Source organism: Neodiprion fabricii, chromosome 5 (genome assembly GCF_021155785.1).
Source record: "Neodiprion fabricii isolate iyNeoFabr1 chromosome 5, iyNeoFabr1.1, whole genome shotgun sequence".
In the NCBI taxonomy this organism is placed as follows: Eukaryota; Metazoa; Arthropoda; class Insecta; order Hymenoptera; family Diprionidae; genus Neodiprion; species Neodiprion fabricii.
Window position 1 is genome coordinate 9,313,121 of NC_060243.1, and position 25,830 is coordinate 9,338,950.

General features: G+C 38.0%; 1 protein-coding gene and 1 long non-coding RNA gene across 10 annotated transcripts in view; one reads left to right on the top strand and one right to left on the bottom strand.

Moving 5' to 3' along the window:
- LOC124183482 (rho guanine nucleotide exchange factor 10) overlaps window positions 1-23,494 on the top strand; it is a 60,363-nt gene extending 36,869 nt beyond the window's left edge. For 4 of the 8 annotated variants that reach the window (XM_046572032.1, XM_046572033.1, XM_046572037.1 and 1 more), the window contains 10 exons: window positions 15,236-15,449; window positions 15,524-15,764; window positions 16,005-16,187; window positions 16,347-16,643; window positions 16,768-16,860; window positions 16,946-17,170; window positions 17,250-17,411; window positions 17,507-17,713; window positions 17,798-18,112; window positions 18,201-23,494. In XM_046572032.1, coding sequence (XP_046427988.1) covers window positions 15,236-15,449; window positions 15,524-15,764; window positions 16,005-16,187; window positions 16,347-16,643; window positions 16,768-16,860; window positions 16,946-17,170; window positions 17,250-17,411; window positions 17,507-17,713; window positions 17,798-18,112; window positions 18,201-20,069 — 3,806 coding nt within the window. In that variant the 3' untranslated portion in view covers window positions 20,070-23,494. Of the gene's footprint in view, window positions 1-3,009; window positions 3,600-3,813; window positions 3,834-12,244; window positions 12,535-15,235; window positions 15,450-15,523; window positions 15,765-16,004; window positions 16,188-16,346; window positions 16,644-16,767; window positions 16,861-16,945; window positions 17,171-17,249; window positions 17,412-17,506; window positions 17,714-17,797; window positions 18,113-18,200 lie in introns of those variants that run through there. The other 4 variants (XM_046572035.1, XM_046572040.1, XM_046572034.1 and 1 more) reach the window with 4 other exon arrangements.
- LOC124183487 lies at window positions 23,382-25,791 on the bottom strand. 2 transcript variants are annotated; one of them, XR_006870990.1, is made up of 5 exons: window positions 25,651-25,791; window positions 25,283-25,369; window positions 24,825-24,951; window positions 24,567-24,605; window positions 23,382-24,064 (listed from the first exon to the last, which is right to left on the bottom strand). It is a non-coding gene; the product is annotated as an uncharacterized LOC124183487 (long non-coding RNA). The 2 variants fall into 2 exon arrangements; XR_006870989.1 differs by lacking the exon at window positions 25,651-25,791 and having other exon boundaries at window positions 25,283-25,551.
- Between the last annotated feature and the right edge of the window lie 39 nt (window positions 25,792-25,830).

Here is a 25,830-nt window from a genome sequence, read left to right on the forward strand (position 1 = left end):
ATATAAATATAGGTATGATTAAACTTGCGGTTTTTGAGCGATAATCAAACAAGCGAATTATGTGACGTTACAGGGGTTTTCTACTACCAGCGTAGAGTGACACCGCCGTGTCAACTTGAGCTGGTATACATATGAAATAATGGGCATTAATGACCAAAATACATTTATATAATATATTCTCGAACAACAAGGGTACAGTTATCATAGAATTTTATGAAACCTTTGCACGCAAAATTATCTGCATATAAGATAATATTAGCTTGAAATTTGGTCAGAACAGTAGAAAAATTAACGGTCAAGTCTTACGATTCTTTTGTACGCGTGTTATGTAAATGGCTGAGCGGTTAGGAAGTTCTACCAAAAATTTGATTATTCCATTGTTCGAGTAACTCTTATCTCAGATTCCGAACGTCGGCTAAATGAACATAGCGAATAAAGTCAACCCGGATGTCAATTGTCACGAAAATAAGAGATTAGCTACAAATATGATTGAATTAATTACTTCTATTTATCAAATACTGCCGTAAAAGGCAGATACCTGTACATACAATTTCCATAATACGAGATATGAACGAAAATAATAACTCGTACTTTAACCGCTATGAAGAAAGATGCCACGGTTACATTGCGCAATGTCTGCATTAATATTAGATTTAAACAGCGATAAACAAGCATTGGAATATCAAACTTTTATGAACGACTGCAGGTATTATCGTTCGTGAGAACCTGAAAATATCTGGGAGTTTGAGACGAGAATGACTGCACTCGACGTGCTCTTGAAAAATCAACGCAACTGATTTAAACGACGCGATCCTTTGCCTACGCGCTGATACATAATCCATCCTGTACTCCCGTTTGCAGTTTCGAATTTCGCACGCGTAGCTACACATACGTGTTGTGTAGACATTTACCCACACACTACAAAGTCCCAGTGACTAGCTACCTACTGTGCACAGCCTTGTAACGCTCTTCTCTATTCTCACAAGATGTTGAATCGATCTTCGGCCGACTTCGCGTCGTACATGTATGTACGTATACCTGGGTTGGTCGGAGTTCTTTCAGAAATGTTCGGCATGTCCGCCATCCGTTGCAGCTTGAGCCTTCGGCTCCGAAAAATGGGGGGGAATTGGAAGCGAGGACAGAGCACGGCAGGAAGAGAGCTGTTTGGTACAGAGATCCTTCCTGCCTCCGACAGATGCGTAGATTCCGAGATATGGGAGAGAGAACAGCTGCTGTTACTAATAACGCCGCTATACATTCAAAGCCAAAATCTAGGTACGTTGCCGACGGGCTCACGCACGGTTTTCCTCAATGCGATGACGCCGGTTTTCAGAAAGTACGACGTCGAGTGTCGCGCTATTTCACGACTCGTACGCACTCGTTTTACGTCCATTCATCCTTCTAAAAATTGACAATTTCTGCGTCAGCGAGGATTTCTCACTATAACCCAGGCTGTAATCAAAGCGGTTAACCCGATGCGACGCCGGTCTATCCTTGCCGCCTCGGATCTCTGACTCACGTTTTATTATTCACGAGAAGAAAACCCTCTCGTAATGTCTTCCGCTCGAGTAATGTATCAGAGCGCAAACTGATTGTAGACGATCTATCCGGTCAACCCTTTGAGTCACACATTGTTGTTCTCAGTCCAATTTTATAACAGTATAGTTACCATAGGGTTTTTGGCCTTGCCGATTACGAAGTTGAAGTCAACATTTCGAAATTCAAGATGGCGGTTGCAATACGAAGGAAAAAAGTTTGTAAAGTTCATTAAACTCGGACGAAAATTTAAGCATAGGGTTTTTTTTCGCTCGTTTATGATTAAATTCGAAGTCTGAATATCAAAGTTAAAAATGGTGGATTCAGATAGTTGACATCACCTTTTTAAGAAACTTTGTCGGCCATATCAGGGCCGCCGATGTGACTTGTCAAAATTTGAAGTCATGTTCGTAATGACCGAGCTAAAAATCTAGTAAACGATGATTTTCGTCCAAATTTAATAAGTTTTTGTCTTCGACACTGGATCTGCTATCTCAAGTTTTCAAAATCTTGTTTCGGATTCATAATCACTGACCCCAAAAACCCCTACGCACTATTTTTTGTTTAGATTTGATCCAATTTGAATATTCGAAGTCTGACATCAGATTATGAATCAGCAGCTACCTGAAATACATATAATTTCTGAATAATATGTATATGCTGAAGGGGGTAAATTAATTGCTAACGAATGATTCCTTCAAATTTCACGTTGTTTCAATCAATTCTTTTAGTATACTGTCAGAAAAAGCAAAAAACCGTACTAAAGTATATCGACAAGTTTTGTAAATATTTACAGAATGGATACAAATTACGTAAGTGGTAAGAACACTTACCACCATGAGTCAAAGGGTTGCCATGCAATTACGTACACCTGCTGGAGTACCCTAAATCATGACACTGAAGTTAGTAACGTTAAACGCAACGCAACATTTGGGGGGGATAATACTATTTTGCAAGTTTACATTGACATTCAATTAGTTGAGTTTTCAAAATATGAATAAATTTTGCTTCTTTCCGGTTTATTTCGTTTCATACATTTCTATAGTTGTATAAAACGTAAAATCATTGAAATAGCGTTACCAACTTCAGCCCCATTCTAATAGGTACTCTTACATGTCTTCAAAGGATCAAACGCCGCTAAAGGGTGAACGGACAACAAGAGGCATTCGTTTCAGAAACTAATCGCCTAAGCGTAGTTTTGAATCGAGCCTCTCCCTCGCAACGATTAAACGGGATAAACAAGGAGTTACTTTTTGGTCGGGGAGCTTGCGCTCACGCGCAAGGGTCACTCACGCACGGCTATTCGCCGTCGGCAACCACCGCACGAGGAACTATAACGAGGAACAGCCGCAAGAACCAACCACGGACAATAGGCGTCCGTGTACGCCGTCTGTCGTCGACGGCGAGAACTATCGAGCATTTCATTTCCTCTCCCCTTCAGCTGGCTGGCCGGCCGGGGTACCATCAGTGCTCAACGGGCTCCGCTCCGCAGGCCAGCAATCCGACGCCGACGCCGACGACAACGACGACGAGGACGGCACGAAGTCGTCAGCCATGTTTCTCAACGTTGTTAATACCGTCTCTTTGTTGTCACGCGTTGTTTGTTGCGCCGGGGATGCGCTAAATAAATAAACGATGAACGGGGTTCGCGAGCGTGTATGACCGGAAAGGCAAGAGGAAGAAAGAAGAGAAAAAAAAAAATAAATAAAATAACAGGCAACATAAAAATAAAAGATAAATAAAGAAAGAAACGCAACGGAAGAGAGAGACTGCTCGTTGGGACCGGGCGACTACCCCCTTTTAAAAAAATACACATACTCACAGGAATTTGTATTGTTTACAATTTACACGAGATAGTTTGAAACAACTGTGTCTGCCTGAGAAGATGCCTAACTCCCTTATAATATCTTCGTCGGTGCCTCTTCGCACGCGTGTTTAAAAAAAAAAAAGAAAAGAAACAACAATAACTAAACAGAAATAAAAAACAAGAAAAAAAAGCGCATAAGCCCGGGCCACGGGACCCGCGATGGATGAAATGCACAACGGCGTTGTACTAATCAAGTGTAAGTTGAAACTGCTAATGTGTTTCGTAATCCATTTCTGATGTATGCATACTATGTACTACAGTGTACACCTATAAGTGCTGGTACAGCGTATAAGCAATGCAGATTGTTGAAAGGTTCTTTAAAATTAACATCATTTATCCATCCACGCGAGAGGTGCAATTTTTGTGTCGTGTGTTGTTGCTGGTGCGCGCGGTCACGGTGCTGTGCTTGTGTTTCGTGTGCAGGAAGCAGGTATTCTTCTCTCCTCTCTCTCACTCACGTTCACTCTCACTATCTGACGTAGGTATGAAACGTGTATTCCGGGTCCCAGCCCTCCGTGTTTGTGCGCTATTGCGTTGCATTCTCGCTGCTGTTGGCTTGCACATTCTGATCTCTCAGATTTCTCGGTACTTACAACGTGTCGTTCCGGAAACTCGGAGCAACGAAGGACAGTTTTGTTCGCTGGGACGTAATGATTAATCGAGTTGTCCTCGCGTTTAATTAATGCGCCGACTGCTCGGTTGAAGCATAATACAAACTCTTGTGCCTTGTGTCAATGCCTGTTGCACAGGCTCATTCACGCGATGACCGGATATAGTGTGCGGCACGATTATCCTCGAATATGGTCGATTATGTGTAGGAGTCATTGTTCTCTTCTCTGTGTCAGGCTCAAAGCGTTTCTATACCTGCTTCCTATTGTCACACGGTTAGGTTTCGTTGAAATTCATGGCGAGTTAAAAAAGATTCGTCGAAAATTCATCGCACAGGCGTTGCGTTTGTTTACGTTTTTCGGAATACGCATCTCGCCATCGGCGAAAAGTTACAACGACGTATCTCGGTTCTTGCCCCGGTACTGTTGCAGCATGCCAGCGAAAACGTAAACTTGAAAATCGTGGAATGTCGAGGCGTGCGTGCCTGCTGCGCGTGGGGTTCCAGCTCGTTTCTCGGTAGTTCAAATCGTTGTAGTTACACTGGTACTATTTCTCGGGGACAATGACCTAGTTAGGCTATATTTGAAGCACGCTTAGGTACGAATCGGACGATTATAGATCGAGATTCACACCCGATGTTATTGCACTCTTATACCGAATGAAATTCGCGAACCTTTTCAGTCATTGTGGTAAGTATTCTTATTTTTTTTTTTATACTTTGAGAACTTTTCCACATATTTCCTTGCGGTTTTCTTGCTATTTCCGATATAATACTATAATAGGTTTTCAATACTCGCGGGTAATTATTGCGATGTGATGTAAATTATTATTCTTAGCAACAAATTGATTGAAAAAAATCGTGAAATTTGAAGGAATAATTCATTTCCGAGAAAGTTACCCCTTCGCACATGTACATTTTTAACATAATTTATAACTTTTGGGTTCGCTGATTACGAATCTACAATTGGATTTAAAAAATTTAAGATGGCGGATCCAACATGGCGGACGAAAATTTCAAATTTAATCGAAGCTGGATCAAAAAAACTCTGTCTAGTGGTTTTTGCGGTTGCTGATTACGAATCTGAAATCAGATTTTCAAAATTTACAATGAAGAATCCAATCAGCGACCCCAAAATCCCTGTATAGTGTTTTTTCACTGTATTCTATCAAATTCGAAATTTTCTCCCACCATTTTAGATCTGCCATCATGAATTTTTAATATCTGATTTCAGATTCTTAATCAGCGACGTCAAAAATCACAGAATACCGTTTTGTCATAAAAGTTGACTCGAGCACTAAAATGTGCGATTCAAAAGGTTAAGTCGAGTTTTTTTTTATTTCCTCTATGACATAAATAATATCCGTGCATCGTCATGCGGGATTGATTTTCTTTGAATTCAATTCGCGGTTACAAATAAACGCAACAGCGTAAACTCTGTATAACAATGTTACCAAGGTTCCTTGATGTTCGCGATTTCCTGCGTACGACGTTCAGCGTTGTATACATTTCCCAGGATTATTATATGGGTTATCCATTACGCGTTAAGTGAGTTAGCTCTTCCGGAGACTTGTAATCCGTGCAGAACCCGTGGTGTTGTTGCTGCTGCGCCCACGAAGCAGCGGCAAACAGTGGTTTGGTAGGGCATTAATACCTGTGCACCTGCTGCCTGACGCAAAACCGGGACCAGTCAGTCCCTTCACGACTCGGAAGGTCTCCATTGTTTGTACAGGACCCTAACTTGGGGCTTCTTAATCGTATTCAGCTATGTTGTTGGATATGTGCAATACGTACATCAATTATACGAAAGTGATGGTATATAGAGTCTTAATATTCGAGTAACTCCCGTCACCGAGTAGAATAACAAATATGGTACTTTATCGTTTCACCTATAATGCATCATTCGATGAAAAAAAAAAGTAATCGACGAATAATAGTGTCGTAACGATTCGACTAAATTACAATTCTCTTTCCTCGTTTGACTTCATTCGTCATTATCTGTGACACTGCATATCGTCCGTTGTAGGTAGTTCTAATTTCTCAAGTTCGAAAAAAACGTGGTGCAGGGTACTTGTAAACCATTGCATTGCGGCTGACAGGAATGCGCGTACTGCGTAAAATGACAAGGAATAAAGAAAGAAAGAGGACTGAGAACGTGCTCACACTGTATCCATGTATGTACGCGTATTATACCATACCTACCATACACGGCGCGTTGTTAAAACCCTGACAACGCAATCGCGGTGGGGGTGGGGGTTCCGAAAGCGGCTAATTCCAAATTATTTTGGTGGCGAAACTTGAAGTAAAGGAATCAAACTTTGAAGAAACAACAAAGTTTCGAATGTTCGGGAAACCCGACGGATCAAAGTTCCGAAAGGAAAAATTCCGAAAATTCAAGTTACGATGTAGCAATGTTCCGATAAAGGAAAATTCAGAAAATTAAAATACTCGAAGAGTTTTTCTAACGAACTTGTCAGATTTGGAATTTTAACCTCGCCCCCGGTAGAATTCGGTGAAAATAGCGAAGCGGCATGCGGATAATGTTTATACATATAACGCGTGCGTAAGTATCTCGGTTAAACACGGACTGTTTGCGGGCACTCCATGTAAACGAGTACCAGCCACACACCAATTTCTACACATACCGCCATCTGTGTATACGTGTGTGTGTGTAATGTGACGTATCGCGGAGCAGAAAAAACTATCGTGGGTAGCTGGTACAGTAATAAAGAGAGAGTCGTCGTTCTCTCGTTGAGAGAGGGAATAATATGTTATGCTGGTGTAGAAGAGAATAGCCCTCGCTGGTTGCACGTTTCGTCCGTTGACAAGGCTGAAGGAGCAGGCGGAGGGCCTCGGGTCTCGCACCGTGGGTCGTCGTCGAGTTATCCGAGAGTCTTTTTGGCCTCTCTTTCATCGAGAGAGCGCGAGAGAGAGAGAGTGATAAAGCGTCCGTGGAGGGCGGCAAAGAACGAAGCGAGGACGAGGAGGAGGAAAAGGTTTTCTCGTCGGTTGTACAGTCGGTACCAAAAAGCTCTACGAAGATCAATTGCTTATAATTTTCAAGAGGTTGATCCGCCAAAAATTGATAATTTTTATACATTTTATTACACGAGATTGTCGTACGTTGAGTATTTGTTAACTTATTGTGTTGTATGAAGATACGAAGATTTCTTTCAAAATATAAAAACCGACGACACCTACTGGAATTATAACAGAAATTTAAATATCTATGCTTTTTTTTAAATAAAAATCTAGCCGATTATGTAACCCGATTTCACTCTACGATGGCTCATTTTATTCAGAAAACTATAATTGCTTTTATACAAAGTCGCTGAAACAGATTTTCTTTTCAATAACCCATGCAATATTGCCATTGAATTTGTAGATCGTACTTAATACTCGTGATGGATTGTAAGATTAAATATTTATGAGACTGAAGTTTTTAACGTTAACGTAACGAAACATTTGCGAAAAAATCATTGATACGCAATTTTGGTATGACTTTCAAGAAATCGGCTTACCAAAATGATACCATGTTTCGTCCATCACGGTTTACTTCGTTTCAGACATTCCCAAAGGTGCGAAGTAACGATGTTTCCCAATCACGCAACGTTACAGTAACTTTACTCACTTCATCCTCATAAACATTTGACCATGCAACTGTATAAAAATAAAAAAATTTTTCAAAATATATGTGTCAGTGAATATTTGAAAAAATTGTCTTTCGAATAAAGTTGGCCACCGTATAGAGTGAAATTCAACATATCTATGTACTAGATTTTTGACAATTTTAAAATGATTTCAAACAAAGCATCGATATCTAAATTTTCATTTAAAATTTCAGTATTTCCTACATTTCTATTCTCAAAGTGATCTTCGCCCTTACGAATACGGTAATTTTTTGAATATTCAACGTACTATTTCTGATAATAAAAATGAAAAGTATATATATATATATATATATATATATATATATATATATTTGTATATACCCAGCAAACCCAACATTTTCAAATTCGATTTTTATAATCTGGCCTCAAAGTTGCATCGCGTAATTCGTTCACGCTGACATTCGACATCTGAAATTTTAATTTAAATGTTTAATTGTACAATTGGGGACAATGAATCTGAGACGGCTAATTTTTTCCACTGGATAGTTACGTTGGCAACGCAGAGAAACCTACAGCGCCACAGTCGGTTGATCGCAAAACAATCTCAACCTTAATAAACATAACCTGACCCATGACCGTCGAATCTAAGCTTAAAATACATGTCAATCCAACAAGTTATCCCCGCGGTATTCTAAGGTTAGATTGTACGGTCATAGGTTACGTTATGTTTATTGAGATTGAGTTAGTTTCGCACTCGGCCGACTGTGGCGCTGTAGGTTTCTCTGTGTTGCCAACATAACTATCTAGTGGAAAAAATTAATCGTCTCAGATTCATTGTCCCCAAGTGTACATACTATATATATATGGTACGATACGTATGTATATAGAATGAGAGGATTTTATTACGTGCAGCATACGGCGATTTTCCCACGCGTAATAGCCGTCGCGGCTATTCCCTGCTCTCGGTATTTGTCGGTAGCGCAGTTTACGTTTTTACCCCCCCCTCTCCCACCGTTATGAAACCGCGTAGTGTACATTTTATCCTTTCTTTTCTTCTAATTTCTACATGCCTGCGGTGAAAACCTGCGATTAACTTTAACTTTTGCCTTCTATCTTTTTTTATACAGCTATATCTATTATGCGCCTGCAGTGGTATTTAAGCGTTTTGTGACTACAGAGGTGATGATGTTCCATGTGTCACCGCATATTTTGCGCGTAATTACCAACATCTACTTCTCATTTTTCTCAAATATTTTACTGTGCGAAGGGTTCTCTCTTGCACGGCAATGTCGTCGTCAAAACGCCTCGTGTTTCGAAACCTAAACAAAGGGCAGACCGAGTGAGGCGAGGCTGCATGGCGCGGCTTCTATTCGTTCGAGAGTCCGAGTTCACGATCCTCGACGAAATTCGATACAGTGACTGTTGAGCGTAATGCGGGTAATAAAATTCAACTACAACGCGGTAGACGATAGATTGAGAGGTATCTTCTCTGATGTTACATATGTATACCTATACGTATGCGTAGAGGGCTTTATCAAAGAAGGCGTGTGTATAATTTACTTCTATCCGTGTCGATATAATTTACAGTGAATTCATTCACCTCGTGTTTTCGAACAAAAACTGCACTTCGTTAATTCTACTGGAAGGCTCCGCTAACAAATTTTACGTACCTATGAAACGGATTGTTGCCATCATTCTTGTTTTCTAAAGAAATCGTGTATGGTTGAGAATTAATTTGCAGCACTTACTGCATGAATGTCGAACATTTTCCCGATATTCAATATCACACGATGACGACGAACGTGACACTTCGATGTAATGTGTGAGTGATAGATAAATCTTGTCGTATTTCTATTGTTTCAAGATTTTTCAATTTAATGGAGTCTCCCAAATCCATTTTGTCATTTGGAGGTTGAGGATATTCAACCGACTTTACGTGGTTCAAATTTCTCACCAAATCTTCCGTTTTTATGTAAGCCTATTCGTCACCAGTGATGAGACTTTGAAATTAATTCACGTGTATTTGTATAACTATATGTGTAGCGATGTATTTAAACAACTTATTTACCCTTTTAAATAAACTCATACTTTATTTCACAGTTTTTCGACACACGTTCTTATTTTCGCAGGAAGCAAAGTAAAATCGGAATTTATTTTACTGTATATTATCTTTAATTATACACGGGAAGGCTGAGAATTTTTTTGTCTAAACAGCGTGAGATTGAATAATAGTTTTAAAAAAACATACCACCGAATGTACACACAGCAGAAACTGTAACGCTTGTGCACAAACCGTGATATAATTTCGATGAAAGTAATTTTTTCCTCGATTTCACCAAATGTCTACCTTAACGTGCCGTCATATTTTACTTTATGAACACTGTGAGGTGTTCACATTATACCTGTATAGCCCCTGGAATTACATTAACGTTCATAAATTTTTTCGCAAAGAAAACTATGTTGTCGTTTTCAAATGTTATATTTATGTTTGGATTGATTTACAGTCATAAATTTACTAGAATGTGCATTTATTGAGGTGAAACAATGTTTTGCGTTCCGGTAAAACATTCAGAAGTAAAATTTGAGAGTAACAATTGAATGTTTCCTAAGTGAATCTGATTCGGTAAAATCATCCACTTACAAACGAACTTCATTTGGCTCTGCAAAATGTTTCCTTGTAATTAAACTCAAAAACTATATCACCGATGAAAACTAAATCCTTAGTCAGTTACAAGTTACAAAAAGTTGCATCGATTCAGATCAAAATCGAGATGTAATTTTTTTCTTCTCTTTTTCATGATGGAAAGAACTTTGTCTACGGGTCAAATGAAAATTAATAACTTGTAAATTAACGACTTTTTGTTTCTCCATATGAAAAGAAAAACGAATCTGTGATTGCAGTTTACATCAATAATTGAAAATCCTTCAAGATGAGATGTATCGATCCGGCCTCTATGAATAAGCGGCACAAATATGCAGCATCGCTTCATCGAGTTGCGGTTGTTACAGCAACTCTTTGTTATCCAATCGATTTGTACGTCTGACAATGAACGACGAGTAGGTTGGACGCAGTGTGTGTAAACGACGCGCGCTTGTACGTTTCAAGTTTTAAACTTGCGATGAACTTTAAAATAGATCCCATCCACATCCAGTCATGATGATCATTGGGGTCGCGCATGGGGGTTCATAAGCTCAACTCACTGTTATCATTTGCATCCGCTCGTAACCAACCCGCCTATCTTGTCAGTTTCATTCCAGTCTGCTGGCGACGACTCCTCGAGTCGTTGCATTCCGCGGTCGACGTCCCTAAACTGTTGAACTCCCTCTTCGTGTATTACACGGATTAAACACACACGGATTACATGCAACACCCGCGTACAAAGGAAATTATCTCACACGTCGCATTCTTTCAAAAATCCAGTGTTTATACAGAATGTAATACGTGTTACAATTGTCAGTATATCGTTTCTGAGAATAACTGCGGGGACAAGGAAATAATAGTGTTCTCGAAAATCATTGTTGTTGTTGTTATACGCGGGGCGATTTTTTTTTTTCGCCGGTCATCGCACGTTACTTCGCATATGAAAAGGCAAGTGCAGACAATTCTTTGCTTTGAAAACAATGCATCGCTTGATTTTTACTAATCTCTTTTACACGATCCGCGTTATTACGCACGTTGAAAAGAAAGGGATACAAAAAAATAACCGATTTGTCGGTCCTTATCGTCGCAAGATTTATTTAAAGCTATATGTATAACAATCGTTTATCGTCATGTTCTTCGTAATCGGTTAATTGTGGTTTGTTTCCGCGCGTGATCTGTAGTAACAACGCAAGATGATTCTTTCCTTTTTACATGCGGTTGAAGTTAGTCACGTTAACCCAACAAGATATTAGAGGAAAATTCACTGTATTTTGTAATTACAGAATGACTTTGAAGTACGTAGTCGAGTTTATAAAATGTATGGACGTTTCGTTTTATTTGTATACCGTTTACCGAATTTCAGACAATATCGCATCTTAAGATTGCTAAAGAACGATTCATTCTTAATTCATGCAAAGTTACAACAACTCGACCAATAACATCAAAGAAGTTTGTAAAGCCTTCAATATTCAATCCCATTCTTTTCAACCATACCAGATCCGATCACGTGTACTTCAAATGAAAATGTAACGTGAATGTACGTACGCGGTACACTAATAATATTAATTACGTAATCCGTCTACCTTTATATACCTAGGTTTTATTAATAGTCACATCCGTCATTGAATTGACTAGATTGACTGCGCCTAGCTTGCGCCGTGGCAGGGAAGAACAGACAGAGTTAAACGGAGAGAGTGAGTTGAAACGGTCGATCGTTCAACGTGCATAATAAGCAACAGATATTGTCTCTCCCCACCCACTCATTCTCTCTCTCGCTCTTTCTCTCTCTCTCTTCTGTGCGATGTGGCGTTATTATATACGACGTATATGCATATTGTGACGACACACGATCCACCAGTCGAACCTCTGGTGCACACTGTGCGCGGTGCATCAGTAGTGACTAGTGCGCGGAGGCACACCTGAAGCAGCAAGTAGGTAATCCACGTATGCAGGCGAGTCGCAGCAGCATTGACAGACCTCGAAGTAAACCGTATATTATACCCACTCCGTGTACCGGAGCTCCGGTGCCACAGTCATCAAACTCGGGAGAACAATCTACGCTCTGAACCTGTTCGTTTACTACCCACGCAACTGCTACCCATACGCACCTACACGACGATACACGCAAATCACTGAATCCCAGCATATTAGGTTCAACAATGAGCACTGGCACCGAACCGTACTCGCCTCGTTCTCATCGCCCTGAACCACCACCTCGAAAGACCTTTCTTTTTACACCGCTCTTTGCCTCGTGTGTTGGTATAAGACGTAGGTACTACACATGTGTTGAATTGGATATAATACGGTCTTGTGTTGTGCAGCGCGCTGTTTTGTCGGATTCATAACTGCGATATTTATGTGGGATGGTTAATTCCGTCTTGAATCGTTAATACTTGTATTGATTCATGTTGGTGAAAAAATCTCGTTGATTTAATTTTCACGTGGTATCACTGTCATCGTCCGAAACTGCTGATCTTGTTTGACATGGATGGTCAATGCGAAAGATGCTTATTCGCCAATGAAACCGTTCAGTATTTTGCGTATGATATAAAAGTGCTTCCGTATATTCACGGTTATCTTTGTTATGGTTAAAACAAAGATGAAGAAGCAGTCCGCGTCATCTTTTGTCTCGTGTATTACAGCTACGATAACGGAAGTTTAAAACAAGGACCATAAATGCTATTGTGTTAGATATTTTATAAGTATATATACTATATATATATATGCAATACATTTGTTGGAATAAATCTGAGCAATAAGCATGCAGGTGCAACAGGTTTGTTAGTCAAAATAGAGTGAGAGCTTACTCGGTGACCGGTAGATGTTTGTTTCATTTATGAATCGTTCGCATTTATGCAGGCATCGATTGTATCTGTAGTCGATATTATTTTTCACATTGTTATGGAACAACGAAAAGCTGGAGGTACGCTTCCTTTTTTACTCCAGGTACTTCAAATCCATGAGTCATTGCTATTAAGGAGATTTGAAATTCGTTACGTCACACTGTCGGTCAAATTCGTGGGTTGGGTGACAATACACGACTCGAATGAAAGTTCAGCTTAAGGCAATCTTACGTTTCCTCTTGACCGACTGAAATTATCTTTATTACAATTTCTCGATTCGATCTTTAACGAAAATGTTATTTTTACTGCCTTCTTCTCACTGCAGATCTTCCGTGAAGAATCGAATCAAATTGCGAAGTTTTCAGGTACCTAGTCAGTGAAACCAAGCAAGAGAACTACCTTGGATTGATATTTCTACACTGATCTGTGACGCATAATATCATACAAGTCACGACCGCTAAAACTAATTTCGGATCTTTGAATGTTCTTATCAATATATTAAGAAGAACAAAAATTCATTGAGTGTTCACGTTATCGACTTGTTAAAGTCACAACCTTTCAAATTTCTCTGTGATTATAAAGTAGGTATACAGCATCGTATTCATGTTCAAGCTGTGTAACGTGAAATATCTCTTTTTCTTTTATACTCACGTAAGTTTTCTTTGACGATTTCTGAACAAAACCGCGACTACGCCCAAGTTTTTAGTTCCACAACTCCAATAGTTATCTCCGGGACTACGAAGGCAATCTTGTATAGAATATGCGTTATGTGGTCTTGGAAATCTGGTCGAGAAACAGAACGCAACCATTTTTTGCTACCCGTTGAATTTGATTCAGACTTATTTTCTCGGTCCGGTAATAGTTGACGCCGATCTACCATTAAACAATGTAAATGAGCATAATGATGAAAGTAAAGTTAAGTCGTTTTTTCGATTATCGAGTGTATCGCTATATAATCGCTCTCTCACCTCAAATTGAGTTCTCTTTCTCATGACTAATCACTGTTCCTATGAATCACGCTCATTGATATGTGGGTTTGAATAAAAAAAAAATTGAATGGAAGCGCACATAACGTTTTGTGCGGAGTGGAGTGAGGGGGATCGGCGATTTAACTGCAAATTGATGTCACAGGATTATTATTATACATACATATAATAATCTGTATGTATATATCTACGCACTATAAAGAAATAAAAGGTCGCCGGGAATCTTTTTTGCATTATAATCGAGGTCGAGTGCATAACTATGTATGTCGTTTTTAGTGGAACGTTTTCATTCGCGCAATCCTCGTCGACTTATAATTAAATTTGTATTATCATGATCTATTAAGACCGGACGATGAGATAAAATGGAAGCAGAGAAGATTCACGACTGCCTACGAAATATGCATTTAACAAATATCTTTATATAGATTTACTATCCATGACTTGCTTTTAATTTATTACATTGAAACGAGAAACTGATATTATCCCGCGATCAAAGAACTCGACAATGAATACATAACTACGCAATTATAACTAATAATTACTGTTGCGTGTCGCGTTTGGAGGATATAGGTAGGTACATGTATTATAACGGACGATACGCTCGATGTGTTTTGCTCGACTTCAACCGGCTGCATATATCGTGCGTACGTATGTATGTACAATACGTGCATTCGAATGCGGTAATCTGCACTCTTTATTTACCCACGCGGTAGTATTACAAATAATTTGCGGTATGCGCGTCTGCCTACGATTTGTACATACATGATGCAGCTAATCAGCGATTGCTGCGTTGTAGGATGCGATATGAAAACTCATTTATGAGGTTTTAAATCTAGATATGTCTATACTTGAAACGAAAGCAGGACAAGTAACATATAACAAAGCTCGCCTACAAGTTTCCAACATGGATATTCGCTGATATAGTTGAAGCTATTTGAAACAAATATATTTTGCAGAGAATAACGTCATATTTGAAGCCGAGGAATCGAAAAAATGCAAATTTTGTTTATCGTCATTGTAGAGATCATTTGCTTGTGATGAAATTCGTACAGGTATCAATGGTCTTTTGTTTATTATTATTACACATAAAACGACGGTTTCATAACTTTCTCTTATTAATTTTTGATGTATTTTTCTGTTAAAGATGAGCCCCGTTCAAGATGTAGATCATGGGATGACGTAGGCTCAGCTAGAATGGAGTCAGCTAGCCAACAGCACAGAAATCCTCATCCTCCGTTGGAGGCAACGAGGTCGACGCAGTCAACTCAGTCTGCGCGTAGCGAGGATTCTTGGTGTTCTGCATCCGATCATGACCTTTCTTCTGATGATGAGAGCGAGAAAAGTAATATCAGTATTAAGTGAGTATTGAGTGAAATATTTTTTTTATCTTGATCAACATCTGTTCCTTTAACTACCTTCAATTTCACAACAGGAGCAACGGTCAGTTGAGGAATACTTTACACAAGGCACGAACGCTTTGTGACAAATGGAGGTCTCAGAATTTGAGGGTAAACAATCCGCCGGAGCCGTTAGAGTCGCCTAACAACCAAGGCAGACTTTCGAGGTGGTTTAGTATCCGGAGGGGATCCACAAATCAGTACGATGTGGATACGTGTGACACCATTTCCTTAACTAGCCCGATGAAAGCTTCGCAGATGCCACAGTTGCGCGAGGTATGTTTGAGTTAATTTTCAGAAAGATTTCATACAAGTCGCATATGATATTTCACAGGAAGAATCATTACATACGATTTAGATATGTATAATTTAGAAAAATCAAAAGTATTCTGTTTCACGAGGACATTCAGTATGTCTGGAAATGATCAAAATCCTATAAAATTTTCGGAATTCTGTGCATCAATTGCACTGTATACTTCGAAAATATTTTGAATATTTTCTTATACTTGCGCTTAGGTTGAAGAGGAAAATGGAGCTATGGTACAGTTTCAATGTATGCAGCAGCGCAGACAAGCGCCGCCAACTCTTCCTCCTGTTCCTTCTAATTTGACACCTCAACAACTCAAGAGAAGACATATTGTAGCCGCGATTGTTCACTCGGAAAATAGCTATGTTGCTACCCTGCAAAGGCTTGTTAATGTATGTTCATCCTCATTTTTTTTTCTTTCTATTATTCCTACTTATTTTGTGAACATATGGAGTGGTCGCGCAATTGTTACACTGTCAAATATGGAGATTATAACACCGACTTTTCTCATTAATGCTCTGATTATTGTTTATTTTACAATATTCTTATAGGATTATAAAAAGCCTCTGGAAGAATCATCTCCACCTGTACTTGGCCAGTCAAAAATAGCTACGTTATTTCACAGGCTACCAGAAATATTGCAGTGTCACACGTTGTTCAGAATAGCTCTAGCTGAGTGTGTACGATCATGGGATAAGGATGAAAAATTAGGTGACGTGTTTGTTGCGAGCTTTAGCAAGGCTATTGTATTGGACATATATAGCGGCTTTATTAACAACTTTTCCGTCGCAATGGATCTGGCTAAACAGGAATCAAAGCGAAAGACTGCTCTGTCTGATTTTTTTAAGGTTTGTCAACTTGTAATTGACTCTTCTTGTTCAAACAACTCACCAATTCTGTAACAGTTTGTTTGCGACGTTTGATTCTTAGCAAGAAGAGAATATTTTGAAATACATGTGTCTTAATTTTCAGGTCAAACAAATTAGCGCGCACGACAGATTGTCATTTTTTGGACTGATGGTGAAACCAGTTCAGAGGTTTCCACAATTTATATTATTTTTACAAGTAAGCTTGAACTGAGTTACAATTACTTTCATTTCTCAGTGAATCGAGATTTCTTATATTAATTATTACTACGTGTGCATTTCAGGACTTATTAAAACATACGCCCCAAGGGCATCATGACAGAATGTCGTTGCAGCTGGCATTGACCCAACTAGAGAGCCTGGCAGAGATGTTAAACGAGAGGAAACGTGAGGCTGAACAATTCCAAGCATTTAAGGAAATGTTACGTCACGTTTCTGGCAAACTCTCTCATCGTCCCCTTTCCTCTTCTTCGCGTTATTTAATTAGAGAGGATAACGTTACGCAACTGGTAAGTGTTGAAGTGACTCATAAACTACGAGATTTTATTACATGCATTGATTGAATGATTTAAAATATTCTCATTTCAGGAATTCAATCAAAATGGAATGATAACCAAGTCTAAAAGAAGAAGACTGTTACTATTAAATGACTTAGTTGTATGCGTATCTGTTGCACCAAGATCTACTGAGGATTTTTCTGGCAGTGAACGCCTAAGTTTAAAGTGGACATATCCTGTTGCTGACGTTGAGGTATATTTACTGATTTTTCCTTTACTTTCCTCAAATTCTAGTACAGAGAATGACAATTTTATTACGAAATTCTTATGGGAAAAATTCAATTAAAGATTCAGGATACCAGTACTTCGCCAACATTAAGACGTTTATTAACGGCTGGATTGAATAAAGGCGGCAGCTTGAAATCTGATAGAAGCGGAGAGTGTGGGCAGGCAGGTGCAGATAGTTTGTGTGCCGAAATGAGTGACTTGATGCAAGATTACGAGGTCATGTCAAGGATAAGTGATCTTGTCGCTCAACTCAAAGGGTCGTATAACGTGAGTTAACTGTATTAAATATTTTTAATTGCAACGAGACGTTTTGTTCTCTCATTGGATTGCATTAAATCAACTTTATTGCAGGGTATGACTCCGGAGAATACAAAACAAATCTTACAATCCATACAATCGTCGATACAACAGAAAGACGAGGATATGATATGGGCAGACAGCTGTTGTCTACAACTAACAACGAAACAGGGCCAGATGTATACATTTCAGACTGAAAATCCGTTTGTCAAAAAAGATTGGGTAACTGAGCTGAGACTCGCCCAGCTCGCTCTAGATCCTAATAATTCACCAGCATGGGAAGTTCCCGAACAAGAACAGAGACCTTCGACAAAAATGCCTCTGTTTGTTAGCTCACAACCTGTATATCACTCGCAACATCAATCGGAGGTATGTTGTACAGAAATACATTTTTTTCTTGTTTACAAAACTCGACACTTGAGACAAAGTATGCGAGCTCAAAGATATTTGTTTATAGGTGCGCTGCGGTTGTTACTACACGACACAAAATCCTCGCCCGACACGACGGCGAGGAAGAAATCAGAGTTACTTATGGATCTGTACCAGTGATGGAGTGTCAAGTCACGTTACGGTATTTGGACAATCAACTACAGCAACAACTACAGCTCTGAAACAAATTATTGCGTTCGATTTGGTTGAAACAAGAGTTGCGGCTGTTGAATTTGTCAAGGGTCTTTACAATGAGCCAGTTACACTTGCCAGCGATCTTGTATGGATGGGGACAGATTCTCGAAAATTAATCATCTATGCAGCTTCAGAGCCAGAGAAACAGGAAGAGCTAGGGAGTTATCCAGTCTCTGGATCTGTAGTACAAATAAAATATCATTGCGACAATGTTTTTGTGGCGCTAGGTACCGGATCATTGTTGATGTTCATAAGACAATTTGATGGAAGCTGGCTTCTCAGAAATCCTTTGGAAATATCGCTGGGAAATGATCCGGTTTCCTGCCTAATGCCAATAAATACATTTGTATACGCCGCCTGTGGTAAAAAAGTTTGGGTACTTAACGGCAATAACGGAGAAGTAACAAAAAGCTTTAGCGCACAGCATGAGCACGTCGGAAATGTTAAACTTATGGCTCATTCCGGAGTTGGACTGTGGGTTTCGCTGAAAAATTCTAGCACAGTTTGTCTCTATCATACGGAGACGTTCAAGCACCTTCAAGACATTAACATCGCCTCAAATGTACTTAGGGTAACAAAGCCTAGTAGTTCAAATAATTCTTGCGGTGATAACTTGAACAATAACCAAACTGTCGTGACTGTGACGGCGCTGATGGCTTGTAAGGGGTTGCTCTGGGTAGGTACAAATGTTGGTATAAGTCTTACCATTCCGCTTCCTCGATTGGAAGGAGTTCCTATAATCAGCGGACGTGTCAACATATCCTATCATGCCCATTTCGGTCCAATCACCTTTTTATTAGCTATACAAAACAACAAAAATACAACTAACTGCATCAAGGAAGAAATCATTGAAGAGGACAATGTTCAACTTAGAAACAAAGATGTTGAGCATAACCATCGGCCAAGAGATAGGGCCAGTTTAGATGCTTCCCTCTCCAGCAACATGGCTAAATTCAAACAACAGCTAACGAGCAGCCCTGTTATGCTGAGGCGTAAAAGAAGCAAGGAAAACGAGTATCGAGGATCAAAAACCCTCCCTCGAGGTTTAGGTTGTGGCGGTTGTTTATTATCCAGTTCTATAACAAGTTCGCAAAGTTCGGGTGAGAACTGCGACGTGTATGGATTGTACGGTGAATTGATGTACGTCAAAGATTATGAAAATGAAAATAGCTCTGGTATCGATCCTATTTATGAGACTCTGAGACAGAGCGATCCGGAACTAGCAGCTATACCAAACAAAGTAAGCACTTTGGACCGGAGGTTAAAAATGAAGATCACTAGACCCAGATCTCTGGATCTATCTAACTGGTCTGTGGATTCGCATGCGAGTTCTTTGTATACATCGTCGGGATCTGAGGAAAACCTATCACTAAAAGCTGGAAAGTTATCACGAAACAGTAGCAATGCTAGCAGAAATGCTCCATACGAGATAACAATACCTGCTTCCAACAACACAACCCCACCTGTTAAGGATATAACGCCAGTGGTAAAATCAAAAGTAAACGGTAAGAAAAATAAAGGGTCACAGCAAATTGATCAGCCTAAAAGAACAGTTTTAACTCTAATGGGTGGACGAGGGTACATTAATTGGAGATTACCAAACATTCAATCTGTTGTAGATAAAAATCCGAAGTCAACTTACACTTTAAAAGATCCTAATAGTAATGATGCTCATATTGTGTTGTGGGAAATGAAGTTATGATACCCATTCATAATAGACCTGCTAGATTTATTCTAGTAGAGGCAGTATCACTCGCCATTGCCACGGATTGGTGGCTGAGATTATTTAAACTTTGAAAGATCAGATTTTATCCACTGCGGTAACGACGTAAATTTCAAATACTCGTAATATAACGCAGTCAATGCAGGAAACGTCTATTATTTATGATGAATTATCCTGAGATTGTAGACGTTCCGTGAAAGTTTCGACATGACATATGCTAAAAAAAAAATAAAAAGAAACGAGCATCAATTAAACTTTGATCTGAATAATAAGGAATAAGATATGCGTCACCATATTTCATAACTTCACTTGCTATTACACTGTGACAGTGAATGGTAAAAAAAAGTGTGTATTGCATGCCTCGAAAAAGTAATTGCAAAGTTGTTGAATACGATTTTTTTATTGAATCTTTCTTTCAAGTTATGCTCTGAAACATTTACATCCAGCCGCGTAAAAATACGCATATGTTATTTCTGGGGATAACAGCTTTAACACAAATAAAGTAATATGCTTATTACTTATAATCCCAATTGAAATATGTAACGTTGCAGAAATTCAGGCAGGTGCTAAGTCTTTATTTTGTTGAAATTATTTACGTAGCTTTAGAAGTGTAAGGGATCAAGAAAGTTTGTTACGTTTTATAAAACTATACGAAAAAATATGTATGGTATACGACAGCAAAGCCTGTTAATGCACGTGTGTTATCTGAGTGATTATTTTTTAATCATTGTAATGTTTAGTGATAATAGCACAGCACGCTGGTTCAGTTGAGCTCAATGATATGAACTGGTGAAGAGTGACGAAAATATAAAGAATAAAGAATTGTAGCCAGAAGAACATGAACACGTATTTATCTGCCAAAGTGAAATTACAATAATTAGAATTTCTCATAATATGAGCAACTAGACAGTTCGCATAGCGATTCAATGTCATATGACTAAAAATCACCCCATTTTGAAATCATAATTCTAATTTACTCATATTGAATCTCTTTATACGTCAATTGAATATTCGCGCTCATTGTATTGTCGTACGACAATTCTTATCGCAAAATGTAACTATAAGTTCAATTGAGCGATCTCTTAGGAACATTGTACAGATTATTATGATCTCTGATAGAGCATTGCCTCTCTTATTCATACAAGATATGGTACTTGCTCTTATTTTTTCACCGCGTTTATGAATTCAGCAAAGTATTCTTGTTTTTTCTTTAACGACGTGAAATATATATAAAGCGATTCAAATCTTGTTTCAACATGAAAATGATGCTCTGATTTCGCAAAGTATATAAATCTAGCCCAATACTGACATTAAGGTCTACCTACTATATAAAGTACGTATATGTTATATGCTATTGGATATTCACGTCAATATTGCTAGGTTCGGAACATTCACTTGTAAATCTTCATACAAATACAGATTATTGAGATGAAACGCAAGTTTATTTTGCGATCAAACGCGTTGAATATTCTCTAGATAATTGTGACCAAAGTAAGGCATGGGTTTCTGTCGGTGATACATGTAACTACGAACACAAACATTGATAATAGTCGAAAGACATGCTTTGATTCATTAATTTTATAAAGTCGGTGTCATATAAATATAATGTCCTTCTTTCGATGATTCAAATAAAACTACTGCTTTCACATGCATCTGTATTTGCATAATCCCTCATGTATAAATATGGAGAAGACTGGCAACAAATGGTTTTTTGATATATTAGCTTTAGATGTGTTGTTGACAAACAAATTTGACTGGCTTCTTTGTATTTTATACGTTATATGCATTATTGCTCAATTGCAAGCCATGCCTCATCATTATAGTTTTGCGTCAAATTGTAGCGCGGCGACGTCCATTAACTAATATCCAATGGCATTTATTTTGTAAAATAATCAACCAGATATGCATCCATAAACACATATATCCAGAATAAATATAAGTACCTATTTGAAATTGTACATAGCGTTAAAACTAAATAGTATTGAAAACTAGTTTCTGCCATACAGTATTTCATTGTGTTATTAAACAATTGAAATTACTTACAATCACTATACATCTATGAGAATATAAACATTTTAATCCGCGTTACTAGTCGGAACATTGTCCCTCTGGATTACGAATCTAACAATATGAAAGATATAGGTATCCAATCTTTATTTGTGGTAAAAAAATCTGTTGTAAATTATCATGAAGTATTAGTTGAATTTGTTAAATTGAGTTGAAGTTTGGTTTGCTTGTTTTTGTTTCTTTTTCCCCATTTCCATTCCATGTCACGGCAGTAAATTTTGTGTAATTCTTCTTTTTTTTTGTTGATTTTTTGAAGTTGGTTTGTGCGCTGTGTGATAACAGCTGCGTTCAATCAAGTGAAATTTATACTCTAAATTGAACACAATGTTCTGATTTCAAACGATACTGAGAAAAAGTTTTTGAAAAAAATGCGTTGGATTTGTAAATGTATATTTGACCAGACATAAAGCATTTTATACTTTCTTAGTATCTCCGGTAACATATTATAATATTATAAAAATGTTAAGGATGTTAATAGATCTGATGATGTTGAAGTATTTGTAATGAAATATTTGTCAACCTTTTATATTTTATAAATGTTAGCGCATCAAATTATTTTCGCACAAAATTCTACCACTGGCACAATTATTGTATTGAGGAAGGCGGGGAGGATGACTCTTATGTGTAAAAGAAACATGCGTAGATAATTCGAAACATACAAAAATAATGTAAACAGACAAGAATGAAATTGTCTAATTTTTTTTGTTGTGATAAAGGTAAAGGTTTAAATTGATGTCAGTTACCCCAGTGATCGAGAATTATGCACTTTTTCATTGCAAGACCGTTAACATATGCATACATACATATATATATATATGTATATACATGTATATACATAGGTATATAACAGCTGGCACAATTACCGTAAGTGACGTGTGTGTGTGTGCATATATACACATGCATACCCACACACACACACACACACACGATCTTGTATTTACATCTGCAAGCCCAATTTTATACACTGTTTAGAGCAAACGTGTTTGTATTTTGTACACAATCTTCTTTAAAATGCATATAAATTTTTTTTGTATTTATACGTACACTAGATTAAGTAATTAGTATCGAAAACGCGCCGATACTTGATCAGGTGTATTTATTATTTAAATAAATATAGCATTGTTTCTTCAAAAATTACCTTAATGCTTTGTTTTATAGATCATAGTAATTAACAGGACATATGTTTTCACAAAATTATTAACAATGTAGGAAACATTTTTGGTAGTGACGAATCTGTATCTAGCACAGATCTGTTTTGTGCCTATCAGTACCTATCGCCGCCCCGCAACGACGGTATTAAACGTTGCTAATAATTAAATAAAATTACCGAACTGTAAGACTCCATTATCTTGCCTATGTGGTTGACTAATGATTAACGATAGTTTCACCTTCATGAAAATCGTAAATGAATTTAACTAATACTGTGATATTTTGGTAGGTTGAAAAGATGTTGATTTATTAGAGAAAATTATATTACGTGAATGTGTCTAAGAAAATGGACAATACGAAATGTATCAAATTGTAGAACTTGGTATGATGTGTAGATTGTCCTAAATGGGGTATACATATCGAAACACATGGTAGTTATTTTAACAAATATAATCTGCATTCGAAGCAAGGTAGATTGAAATAAATAAAATTAGAAGTATTCCTTCAATTGTCTTATATTTTCGTACATATTCAAAATTAGTACAGATTACTTCAGAAGTTTTAATTAACAATAAGGCATATTCGCAGCTCAATTATTAACATTAACATATTCACATAGCATTAGCAGGTATAGGAAGTTTAGGAAATGAGCTTATTCAGTTTCATTCTTGGTCATAATACCAAGCAAAAATGTACTTCAAATTTTTAGACGCACCATTGCGTTGGTAGTATGCAGATTGTCCACTGGAGCATCTATTCTGAAAGAAAAAAACAAACAATCTTTGTTAGTCACGTAGTAGGCGGGCTATGTATCTATTGAAACTCGTAGGGGTTGTCAGCTGGTAGTGCATGTTTTGATTAATCATAATCTCATTTTATTCGGTCAAGGATATCATCATTTAGTAAATGTATAAAAAGCTATTTTGTAAAATTGTACGTATCATGTCCTCTTAAACTATTAAATCGAGGAATTGGGTAAGAAAGAATATAAAAACGTCCTTGTTAATATCGTAAAATTCAAGTTCTAACTTCTTTTTCTAATCGTAAGAGTCACTCTTCACCTTTTCACCTTTTTTTTAAAGTACCCATGCAATTATAATTATGAAAGCTTCAAATTGACTGATCACTGTTAGACAGAAAGTAATGTTACACAGATAGAAATGTTTCAATATGTAAGCATACATATATTCATAGATCTTATAAAACTGCTATTGCTTGTTGTACACAGACCATAATAATGCGCAGAGTTTGAACACTTACCTATCAATCAACCTATCTTTTTTGGCATACGCGCGAAACCTGGAAAGATAAAGATCAATTTTGTTACTTTTCTGTAATCAAAAACGGCAAGGTGGAGCAAAAAATTTCAAATATTCTTCAGTTGGTAGTGCATGTATAAGTTAATCACGACATCATACGAATCGGTAATGTGTGTCATCATTGGATTTAGATAGAATCATAATTATACTAAGCGATGGTAAACGAAACTGGTTAATAAAATACAAAACTTCAACTTACAGATCATTTTCTGGGTAGAACATGTGGTAATTTACCACATCTTATAACTGGAATCTGAAGAAGACGCATAACTTTTTGCGGAACTTGTCAACATCAAGTTAATCCTTCCAATATCTCAAGATTTAACCTGTGAAATCAAAATGATGAGTAAAACGTCCTGGTTTTACATGAATTTATAGTCTCAAATGATATACATCAGTTGGTAGTGCATGTTGTATTAATCACAGTTTCATTTAATTTCGGTTGTTATGTCATCACAAGTATTCGTCCAATATATCCATACTTCTTGCTGATTAAATCCATTAACATTTTATGAAAAACGTGGTAAAATTTTACACATTGAGTAAATACGTGAGATTATTGGATTATAGTAATTTTGAAAAGAAATGAAGACATCTAAGACATTCTTTCATTCGCTATGATATCAGAAATGTAAAGTAATAAAATTTAATGATTACCAAAGCTTCGATGCGATCAGATATCCCATGCTTGGTTTTGACGAACGCAAAATCAGCGTCACCATCGCCATCACTACTTGCACTGTTCTAAGCTTGGAGCATGGAGACTAGTGGTAAGGAGGCCGAACGCATATGGCGGAATCGTCGAAAAGTGGTTTCTGAAAGCGATAAAAGATTTTGTAGTTCGGGATCTATCCGCAAGCGACACCAGCGCCTGGTTACGAATAGGATGCATACGTGAGGATCGACGATTCACAATCAACGCGCTGACGGAGCCCGCAGTGGTAGCGCCGCCAGGCGGTTACAATCCGCGGATCGTTCATCACTTTCACCGACCATTTGGCTAGCATTGTGTTCGGCCTCCGTACCTCTAGTCTCCATGGTTTTAAGGTATACAGCAAATGAAACCATGTGGCCCACTTTGTAACGCGAAGATATGTCTCCTTCCCTATTTCATTCCTGTATGGACAGTCGTGCTCGGTACACAGTAAGTGACGGTCTGTTGGCCGGGGTCCGGAGGAGGATTTCCGGCCTGTGGTAAAATCAGT